This window comes from Styela clava, chromosome 8 (genome assembly GCF_964204865.1).
Source record: "Styela clava chromosome 8, kaStyClav1.hap1.2, whole genome shotgun sequence".
NCBI classification, from domain to species: domain Eukaryota; kingdom Metazoa; phylum Chordata; class Ascidiacea; order Stolidobranchia; family Styelidae; genus Styela; species Styela clava.
The window spans coordinates 9976708-9988581 of record NC_135257.1 but is presented as its reverse complement, the minus strand read 5'-3'; the positions used below and the strand labels follow the sequence as shown (position 1 = coordinate 9988581).

The 11874-nt window shown below is 33.2% G+C and overlaps 1 protein-coding gene across 1 annotated transcript; it reads right to left on the bottom strand.

The window, feature by feature from the left end:
- Positions 1–1440: 1440 nt before the first annotated feature.
- LOC120345435 (transcriptional coactivator YAP1-A-like) lies at positions 1441–9305 on the bottom strand. The gene is made up of 7 exons (XM_039414888.2): positions 8451–9305; positions 7919–8060; positions 7045–7165; positions 6885–6943; positions 5720–5863; positions 4590–4740; positions 1441–4228 (listed from the first exon to the last, which is right to left on the bottom strand). Exons 1-7 carry the CDS (start codon positions 9104–9106, stop codon positions 3903–3905), a joined length of 1599 nt encoding a protein of 532 aa, XP_039270822.2. The 5' UTR covers positions 9107–9305; the 3' UTR covers positions 1441–3902.
- Between the last annotated feature and the right edge of the window lie 2569 nt (positions 9306–11874).

The following is an 11874-nucleotide window of genomic DNA, read 5'->3' as shown; positions in this document are numbered from 1 at the left end:
CAAGCGATGTGGTTATGCCCTCCTAGCCCCTAGTGTTACGCACATCAAACGGCAAGGTGTTGATAAACAACAAACATAAGGACACTTTATTATCCATAACTCGTGTAGAAAACCTGGATTATATGAGATAAGTCTAATGGTGATTTTACTGCCATATCTAGGTAAAATATTCTATCCTATTTGAAGTTTAAAGTAGTTCAGAATCTAAAGAGACAAACCCATGTAATGATATTCCTTTCCTATTTGACCACAACTAATTTCATGTTTGTAAAATTTGAATCAATCAGTACTGCCTATCGTGGACTTTGGGATATCAACGGGTAACTTCCTAGTTTTTTACTATCAGAGTTCATCGAATTGCACCTTAACATTAGACTGCGAAGTGATTGAAGCTCTTCTTTACTTAACGTCGAAAGCGCAGGCTATAAGGTGGGTTTCAAATCCCATGCCCGACCGCTCGCCCATATTGGAATAATAAATTAGGCAGGCAATGCAGATCTGAGAAAATTCCGGACCATTCAGATTAAATTAGCTTTTACCTAGAAGTGGACGATTGTTCCTAGCTTTGTTGACAGCAAAAGGAGTATAAATTGGTCACGTAAAGAAAAAGATTGCATTTGAATCTTGACTAGGGATTTGTTCGAAATGAATTGTATTAAAACAAATGTTTCAAATCAAGTTTTTTTTTGCCTGTTTTGTTTAAAATGGCTGTAGTATTTGATTTTTTGTTGTTGAATAAGTTGAAGAAAAATAGATGTAAAAAATTTGGCAATTGCTTCTTATTCGCGATAAACCCTTCGAAACCACAGGAATATTGACTTGAGCATACACAAGCTGTACTTCTCCACAAACGTGGTTGGTGGAGGAAGAAGACGCAACCAATCAGCCATTATGTGAACCACCCTGCGACGAGTCCAGCAAACTCCTTTTGCACATTGTCACATCACTCATGGGATTCAAACCAGGGCCGGATATACCATTAGGCAAGATAGACAATAGCCCAGGGGCCTCGAACCCCGATATGATTAGTAGGGCTAGGCATTTTCGAATATTTGAGGATTTCAGAACCTTGGGGAAATATTACATAAATTACTGAATACATAGAATCCATCATTCCGACAATTTGCTGAGATCCACACACAAGAAAAGTTGATCAATAATTCACTACTAGGAAAAGAGTCGTATGTCAGAATAGCATAGCGAAAATATGGCTTCAATAAAAAATTTGGGAATTCACCCCGACCTTTGGCAGGTAAAAAAACAAGATGGCGGCGATTCGAAATTTTCGTCTGAACAGATTCAAATAATTTACTATTCGATTCGAAATGCCCTAATGATAAGTACCAGAAGTTAATCAATTTTTCCTTTTTCGTTACTGAAGAATCCTTTTCTAGAAATAAAATACTTTTTAGCCTTTGACCACCCTGTACAAAGAATCCATTTTTGAGTTATTCAAAATGTTAATAAAATACGAATATATACACATTGCTTTACCAAAAGAAAGCCATGGAAAATAGTTTCATGCATTTCATTTAAGGAAAAAAGTAATTCAATTCAAGATGTACCTTAAAAAATTCAGTTTGAATAGCACTGATATTATATAAAACACAAGAGTAAAAGTGTACATGCGCTAAACAAACCACGCTCATCAATACTTTTCGAGCTGCTTGTACATTTAAAAAGGCACACATCCAATAAGTAAAAAAGGCAAACAATAAAATAATACAATAGAAAACAAAACGGTAAGGCACATTGGTACCAGCACTATATGTAAAATACTAAAAGAATATTATATAGTGATAGTACCGACAACACAAGATTTTAGACCTCAGTGCAAAGGGCAACCATATACAATAAAATTATATTACAAACCGCATTTGACATTTCTTGCAGCAGAATGGGTTACGATTTACAGTCTGACCACTGGTAACCACAATAATGATATAAAATTAATGCATGAAAACACATTTTTAAGGTACCGGTAATCAATTTCTTATCCTATCGTTCACAGACCTCATGCAATGATTTGATATAGAAACTGGTCCTAACATGGTGTAGCTGTTTATTTATAAGTTGCCCACACTTTTTAGTACCGTATGTGTCCAGTGATATAACTTTCATCACAAATGTGCTAGGATGGTTAAAATTTTGGTCTGCCTATAACTAAAACATACCACATTATAAAGTTGCAATAAACAGATGTTAAACAGCACGTTTCGGATGGAAGATTATATAATATGATACATTCATAAAAACACATGCTGGCAAGCAAAAATAAAACCAATGTATAATAGAATATATAATATATATGTATTTATGTTATATGACGATTTTTAATACGTTTTATAAAACCAGAACCGTTTTTTGTAATTAACGTTGAAAATTTTTGTACTAAACTTCCGTATATAGCTGTAAATAATCTGAAATGAACACAGGGAGAATTGTTCACAAAAATGAATTTAAGAGTCAAATATCAAGTAAAATGTGTCAAAAACATAACATCATTTGTATTCAACGATATACAGGCGTATATACTCTCCAATAACATAGGGTGCTAAAATGCTTTGTCCATGTAAAGAAGGCTACAAAGAATCAGGTGTTATCAGAGGAAAAAAAGGTCACATTATAGGCAAGTATATATTTGATCATCTCAAAGCCATATATGGCTTATACACATACATTCTCAGTATCGAAAATATTTAAAACAAAACACAAAACGCATAATTTTCATTCCATTAAACAACTCCTATCTCTCAAGCAGAAATTGATTTATTCACCCAGGCTAATCAACTATCAATATTTTGAAAAGAGAAAATTAAAAGACTTCTCTCAGGGTAAATCAACACCTCATGTCATCCAAAACAGCAATAATTTAAATCATTCATCAACAACTATCGTCAACGATTTTCATTATCTATCTAGTTCATTCTACTCAAAAATATCTTCATCACATATTCCACCAGATTAATAAAACTTAAACCAACCAGAGAAAGTTGTTAAGTACATTTTCCACATAGAGAACATTTTTATTTATGTCGTCTGCAGATGACTGAAGAACATTTCAGAAAAACGATATAAATTACAATATGTTCACAATGAGTTTGTTTGGTCAAAATTAAATTATGTACAACACTCTTAAGCCAGAAATTAATATATTTTATCATTTATTTAGAGGATTTTTCAAAGCAAAGTCTCCAAGAAACAAAAAATAAAACACTGCTATATACTATGCAGGCTCTTCTGTATTAGAGATGAACTGGTATATTATATTTAAAAGTTTTGTGCGCTAATACCATCGGTGCTGTGAAATGACCAAAACTTGAGTCTCGTCAATAAAATCAAAACATATCTTGATTGTTTGATGTCGTTACCAAATAATAATGAGGTTTTAAGGAATAAAACAATAACCCGAGAGTAACAATTTAAATGATAATTTAGTCAGTATGCGAGTCTGAAATAGTATCAGAAAACTAAGACTCATATAAATCATATTATTAACACTATGAATAACCACAAAACATTTCCACATCCACAGACCGTGCATCTCAACATATAGGAATATACATTGATCATTTCATTGCTAGAGAGAATTTTCGGATTGAGTCGTTATTATTTCAACTGTCATAGCACCTCAATTTGGTTACTCTATATTTACATATGCTGGAAACTGAAAACAAAACAAAAAAATACATGAAACAATACATAATATAAAATAAAATAAAAAGTCAATTCGGTCACAAACATCAACAATTGAAAGCTAGTTACAAAACGATTGAAAAAAATATTTCATAAAACCAGAGATCCCGATAATTGATGTAATGCAAAATAGAAAACAACATATTTCAATAAAAACAAGGCACATGAGGGCACATAAAAGCCAAAACAAACATGGTATGCTGGTATCAGAGCCAAGTCATACTGTCCATGTTCTCACTTTTAACGACAGGATTGAGCATGGACTCCACATCATGTATGAAGTCTGGCGACAGTGTTTCACTGATGCTAGGAACGAGTTCATCACTGTCAAGGGCATTTGATTGAGGATGATTTCCTTCGTTGCTGAAATCAACACTGGATGCTGGCAAACTGTCTAAGAAATCTGGAAAATGTTGAGCTTGTTGTTGTTGGTGTGCATTTCCACGTTGGACATGCTGTTGTCTTCCCTGCTGTGAAGTTGCCATACAACTTTGCTGTTGATTTATGTCTTGCTGATTATGATTGCCCCCATCTAAAAATTATGTTCATTAATATAGCAAGGCAAGGTAAATTTGTTGCATCAGTTTGAAGGTTTCTTAGGCACCAACTGATTTAACTCCAGTCTATTTTGGAACCACCTCTTATGACCTTATCTGTCCTAATGGATAAACTTCCAATAAAGTATGTCAGTTATGAATATCAGTTTGTGCCCAAAGTCCCATTCTACAGATATATAGATTGATACAGATATTCTAGATATATATTAATGCAAAAGCACCAACATCTTTTAATAGTAAGAGAGAAGCCTCAATAATAAAATTGTACAAATTTTCTATCGCATCCACATGTAAACTGATAAACCGGTGAAAAAATCAGGGAAAGATTTTCTTCACCTGTATCCATTTCTTCTTCAACACTTCCCAAATATTCATTCGGAGTCCTAGGAAGATTGAAATTACTTCCCATTCCACTCACACCACTCTCTCGACTTGGTTCTCGCTCATGACATGATGAATTACTACCCAAGAAAGGATCCATACCGGTCTAAAATTGACATGATAGTATTACAAATTTACAATATTGTAATTGTAAATAAATATTTATCTACCATCGTCAGGCACATCTCAGTTTGTTGTGAATAAAGGAGTATTGCGAATGCTTGAAATAAGATTGTTATTAGATATTGAAATGAAATTGTATGTGATAACAATCCAATTAATTTTGCCAGTGACAAAAAATTTATTAAGCTCACTTCAATCAACACTGTGTCACTGACCTAATGTGCACTACACAAGATCTTATTGGGCAACACTTATGTTTCTTCTAACACTATAACATATGAAATAACATTATTCAGGTGCTTTCTTGTTAATAATTGGAAATACATCATACGTTAATATCTTCCACTCAACAGTGGAATCTACTAGCAAATATTTTTTTCAAGGCACCAAAAGTCACACACAACCTGATGTGGCTTCAGGCAGGACATAGGACATTGGTTTATCAAATTATCATGTATCTGAAAAGTCTATTTTAATTGCTTATTTGGACTGCATTTTTTAAATTCAACCCAAGAGCTAAGTTTGCTTATAATTAGTTGTCTTACAATAAATAATTTGGTAATATTTTGTTAATGAGTGAGCAATATGGCTAGGGGTCAAAGTTTGGGAAAAACCATTTTATATTAATATTACAATTTATCTATTAAGTTTGAATTTTGTTTTTCAAATTTTACAGAGTTAGTTTGAAAATGAAAATTAGTAATGAAATTTAATAAGCATCTTAACTCTCGATAAATACAGGCATTACATTGTGGAATCATAAAAAAGTAATTCAAGGTGATTTAAAAGCCACTAAGCTCAGACATATCACTTTTTAATGAAAATAGAATACTTTTATTTATGCCACAAAACTTTTATAACTTTTTGTTCCACAGTATAAGACACTTTGAAAATATCAGCATAAGTCATTTAGTCAATCCAAAAAATTATTATTCAAATATCCAACTAAATCCATAGCTTACTTGTTTGAGCATTTGCTGTTGCCTCATTTTCATAATCATTTCTTTTTCTTTTGTGAGTTTACTAAACAACATTTGAGATCCTGGAGCACTTCTCTGTTGGTGAGAATTTGGAGGTGGTGGAGAACTGATGTCCAACTGATTCATCTAAATGTATTTTTAACATTACAAATAATACTAATTACTTACCGGTAATTACTAATTACTTACTCAAATTACCGCACAGAGCTAAATTGGAGAAACTCATAGGAGGTAAGATCAGGGTTAATCAATTTACCACCATGATGACAGTCTTATTTAGGAAGTAACCAAAATAATTGATATAACTACAAATTCATCGAGCATGATATTCACAATCATTTTTTAATATTATTCTGGTCATGTTTGATCAAACTTTAGAACCAAAATAATTCGATAGCTTTACATATAATCAGTATATTGATGGTTGAGGTCCAGCACGACTTTTTCAGCCTCCATTGAACCCTACAGAATTGTTCAGCTGAATTTGGTGACCACATTCGAGCATATCAAACTCAAAAAATTCCAGAAGTTCATGTCTAAATTTTTATATAATTAAAATAACTATGAAACAAACCAATGAAAACGCATTGTTTTGAAAGTCATGACAAAAGACAAAAAAAACTGAGGATGCAAATTTCAAATAAAAGAATATTTAAGCTCAAAACAATTTGATTTACTTCATTGCCGATTATAAAAATTTCTTCTGAGATGAGTAAAGCAAACATTATATGAAGTGTTCAATCATCATTATTTGGGGAAAACCACTTGTTAGAGCCCAATACTGTTGTTCGGTACTATTAAAACAATGCCGTAATTAGAACAATACTTCTTTATTTACAAAAAAATTCTGCACAAAACATTTCGTACGACAGACTACAGACATTGGAATAACTGCTTAATAATGGATATTCTATAGTCTAACAATTGTCCTCCTCTTGTCATGATATATTTTAGTCACATTGAAAAAGGAAAAATTGGGAAATAGATATTGTTAATACAGTGTTAAGCAACACTACCCAACATCTCATTAACAAAAAGTCATATAACAAACTAGGACTTTTTACTGTGGGACTGGAAACAGCAATACATTTAGATCACAGTTGAACGAGGGGTATTCACAAAAAAATTATTACAGTTCAATTGTTACCTTATGAAGCTGCTGTTGTATCTGTGCATTCATCTGTGACTGACCACCTAGATTCATGCCTACAATTGATGCAAATAGAATAATAGGAAAAAAGGATAAAAATTTGATATTGTATAAAAAGCAAATGATAATTTGCATGGAAATATTAAAAAAAAGGAACCTTGAAGTCTTGGGTCTAACCAGCTAGTGGTCCGTGTTTCATGATTTATGAAGTATATTTCACCCTGTGGTGTAGTTGCTTGTTCCCAACCACTCGGAAGAGGTTGCTGCACAACTAATTGCTGAAATGTTTATAGCCATTGATTAGTTTTATAAATAACAAGGTGTATTACTGCCTTTCAGCGTCATCTTGGGGCGATGCTGTTCTCGCATAAAAACGTTTAGCGCTGTGCAAATTTTGTAGCCATAACTTTTATTTAAGCTATTTTAAGGTTGCCGCTGACAAGTAGACCGAATAGTCATTTCACGGTTATCCTACCATTTGGTTTAAATATTTTGTGATCTTTCTTGTTTCCATTTTGTTATGCTTTACCGGCATTGCTAATAAAAAACGATTTGATTGATTGAACTAATTAAGCTACTATCATGTATTTTAGAGCAGCGGTAATACTGGGTCAAATACACAAATTTCTGGTAATGCGAAGGCCACACTAAATTTCAAATTATGACTCGGTTATGCTATTCTAGATATGATTATTGTTGCACGATAATATTGTTGATAAAATAACACCAAAAAATACATTGATTCAATCATTCAATTCAATTTATTAGTAAATGATATTACATTATATTATTGTTAACAACTAGAGAAGAACGTTCCAACTTCCGAGGCTTAAGTTTTTATAGCAATGATGCAATATGCAATCACTTACACCGATATATTGTCAGATCTTACCAAATCATGCAAGCAAAATACAAGCTGATGCTGTAAAACGCATGGAGCAAAGATGTAATTAAAACAGCCATAATCTCCAACTCGATATACGATTTATGTCTGCACAGCAAAGAATAAATGATGTAAAAAAATGTGATACCTCAGGCTGTTGTACACTATTAATATGCATCTGAGACTGTTGATGGTTGACTGCTTGCATGTTATTGGCATTAACTCTTTCTTGTTGCTCTTTTATTACGTCAATTCGTGGGTCAACCCAGGTAGTAGTTCTGTTTGTGTGACTGAAAAGTGATTATAAAACAAATCAATGTACTGGCAGAGTTGAAGACTTATAAATTTATATCACACGAAGCACTCAGTACTGGTACTATAATAACTTGCAAGAACCGTATTATAAGATTTATACTTATCACACCAACAACTAAAATTAGAAACAGACTATATTATGTTCCAAAACCATGTTAGATTCATGAAGTGCAGTTCTTCAGACTTGTTCGTTTAATTAACAAGTGACAGCAGGATGTGTTAGAAGTGCATTGTTTCCTCAATTGGACTATTATATTGGACTATTATAAGTATCTTAAAAGCACCTAGAAATTTGAAAATTACTTCATAAAAATGAAAAAGGGTATTTCTTGTAAAAAAAAGTAAAAATTAACTTATTTACATACTTCATGAAATAAGTTTGACCGTCCTGAGTTCTCGCGAATTCCCATCCCTGTGGTAATGGCATATCAGGTGGTATTTCAATATGATTACTAGGTTGCTGAATTTTCATCTGCATATTTGCGTTGGCTATTTGCAAACTTGCAGGTGATGACTTGGATCGGGAGTGCGCGATTTGTGGTTGTTGCAAGGCAAGGTGACTTGGCGAATTTTGGAAGGGTGAGTGTTGCATTGGACCTGGGGTAAAGTTTCCAGATCGGGGTCCAATATTATTATTCATGTGTGTTTGAGACTGCTGTGGAAGATTATTCGAAGATAAATTTAAACCGGATTGATGAGATGCACTTGAATCTGTACTGGAGCTCCGTGAGTGATTGACTGGTGTTGAAACTAGCCCACCCATTGAACGAGAGTGTGCATGCATCGGCACATGACGTGGTCTATCCGGTTGCTGAAAAAATGACTTGGGAAGTTTCCTATACTTCATGGGAAGGGATTTTGTCTTTTTATTAGGATCCAAAGCAACATTGAATAATTGATCCAACTCATTTGCAGAATCCTGACGGACATGAAGGATCTGACTATGGCCGGAATGACCTTGTGTAATAGTAGTTTGTATTTCAGGGTCATTTTCCTCTTCCTCCATATTAGACATAGACATATCAAAAGTCAACTGTTTTAAACTAGGATTATTAAAAGCTAGGAAGAATAAAATTCTCTCAACTTTGGACTGAACTTGAGTTCAATGTTGATAAAAAAAAAATTGTTTTAGCCTCAGAATTCACCAGGGAAGTAGTGATATGTGAAACGATAAACTTGGTTTCATCTATTTCAGTATTTGTATTCTGAACTATTGTAGCTGAAAACAACATAGGGATTTTATTACATGAGTTTTGGAATGTGTTCCAGAACCAATATATGAATAAAAATAGGAGAATGGTCCAATGCTAAAGGTATATTTTGCACATTAGAAAAATCTCATCTAAACAGACTATTATTGCTATATATCATAAAATACCTTGGAAAAAGCAATAAGTTTTTACTATAAATTAAAATTAAACATCAAAATAAACATAAAATTTCTTATATGTGCCACTACAAAAAGCTGATAGTATATACTGCACCTCGGTTATGTATGTTGGATAGGCCTATACATGTTTTAGGTTGATTATTGCTCTATTCACTGCTTAATATTGCTTACACATGTATTGCCCATTGCAAGATATCACAGCAATAATTCTAATGATAATAAATTTAACTCCTTCATGTCACATAAAAAGACCTCAAATTCGATTCGAACAAAAAAACTGATAGTACGGTAAGTAGTAACTTTAAGTACTGACAATTGTCTCTAAACCAGGTTATTAACCAAAGGTAAGCCATTTGTATTTAATTTGCATGAGAAAATTTGCTTTTGTTTAACAATAATAGCAGTGACCATTAGCATTGGTAAATCATGCTCACAGGCATATATGTCAGGAAACCATCACATTTGGATATTAATGTTGAAATTATTCTCTGAATGCTACTATTTTCATATAAACTAGCATTATAGGTTCAGAATTGAAAGAAAATAAACTTTGCACTTTCAATAATAAACTAGATATAACTAAAATAGGGTATATTGGCTCAATATTCTCCCCATTTCTTCGTTCTATTTGTCTTGCACATACCATAATCCAGTAATTACTGAATTATCGGCCATGCTGCCATGGGATTAGAGCCTATCAATGTAGTCCTAACGCTTGGCATGGTGCATGTGCACCAACCACTGAACCACAGAGCTTATCACAGTGGAGATTTTTTTTATTTACAGCAGGAACCTGATTGATATTCTAAAAAATTTTTATCACACGTCATCTTATGGTGGTTCTGCATAAGGATTGACAAGTGTTTTTGACAGAATTTATAAACAGATAACTAAATATAACATTCAGACATTACAGCATTATTTAGCTATTCCTAATGTTACGGTACCGTATGTTATTATATTTAAACTAATCCCAATGTGAGTGAAAATCAAGGGCTAGTTCACTAAACGACGTCAAGTACCGGTACTTCTAGTTCAGTACCGTACCGTACGGTGGTACGGTAGTCAGCAGTCAGGTATTTGGCATGGCGTAACCATTTTCAGATTTTCGCATAGCCTATGTCATTTCTAACCCTCACCTGGCTAAATTATGTCACTACAACACAACACCTTAAACGAAATCAGACTGTAAGAAGAGTCAGTGAATAGGTAGCCAGCAACTAAACATGTTTACGAAAAGACATCGAAATCGGCAACACTTTTCCGTCACAAACAAGACATCTATAACAGTATAAGCCAATCGTCAAATGTAAATGTCGCCTCCCCCAATGTCCTGCGCCACTAGCGTTGGCGGGTATAATTCCACACCATATAATTTAAAAAGAGATTTTTTTCACAAAACAACATTTACACCAACACCATAATGAATATTAAAGTTCTAGAGTTCGAATAATATCTTTTAGCTGGTGTCAGTTGGCAAACCCGATGAAATTCATCGTGGATTGTGATGCGCTGCGCATAACTTTTTTCAAGCATTCATATTTATAGTAACGGTAAAGTGAAGAAACGATGAAAAGATAAGGCAAGTCATATATAAAAAGAAAGAAATGGAAATGCAAAATCATCTTACCTTGAAATTTTATTTCACATAACAACATTACCACAAACAAGTAAATATAAATCAATATGAAAGCTCTACCCGTCGAATAATATTGCCCATCATGTCCCGCTGTTTTCAGCAAAGTAATGAAAAAACGATAAAAACTTGAATCAATTCAAGTATAAAGAAAAAAGTAAGTCTACAATACTTCAGAAACTGATCAAGTTGATGACATCGGGGCAGTTGCGTGCCTAGAGGGGGCGAAAGGGGCAGTCGTCCCAGGTAGCACGTTCTAGACCAGGTGGGTCAAACTTGCGGCCCGCGGGCCGCATGTGGCCCCATAGAAATTTCAATGCGGCTCTTGAACGCTTAACAATAATTGTTATTTCTCAAAATTTTGAAATCATTGTCCAATTCGTCACTTTTCCATCAGTATAATGAAAAAATACAATAGAAGTAGACATAATCAGAATAAGAACAGCATTCAATATGACTAAATTTAAAGATCAACTTCGAACCATGAAACTGTTGCAGTTACAGCAAGTACAGCTAAATCAGCAAAAAACCTGCTTCAAAACAATCTGTGAAAGTAAAGTTTATGATTTTTTGTAATAAATACAGTAAATTGCAATAATAGTGAAATGCATGAAAATAATATGCAAATGGCATTTGAAATTTAGGAAAATAAAAAAACTTCATTCGGTTGTTTAATTACTTCACATATATATATATATATGTCACAAACTACACCTATCTAAAATATGCTTTAAGTATACATTATCAAAATATATCAAAGTGT

Coding starts and splice junctions, on each gene's coding strand:
- LOC120345435 (XM_039414888.2), bottom strand. CDS start 9,106: ATGTCTATGTCTAATATGGAGGAAGAGGAAAATGACCCTGAAATACAA. Junction 8,061..8,450: donor GGTCAAACTTATTTCATGAA/GTATGTAAATAA, acceptor ATCACTTTTCAG/TCACACAAACAGAACTACTA. Junction 4,229..4,589: donor TGAAGAAGAAATGGATACAG/GTGAAGAAAATC, acceptor CATAATTTTTAG/ATGGGGGCAATCATAATCAG.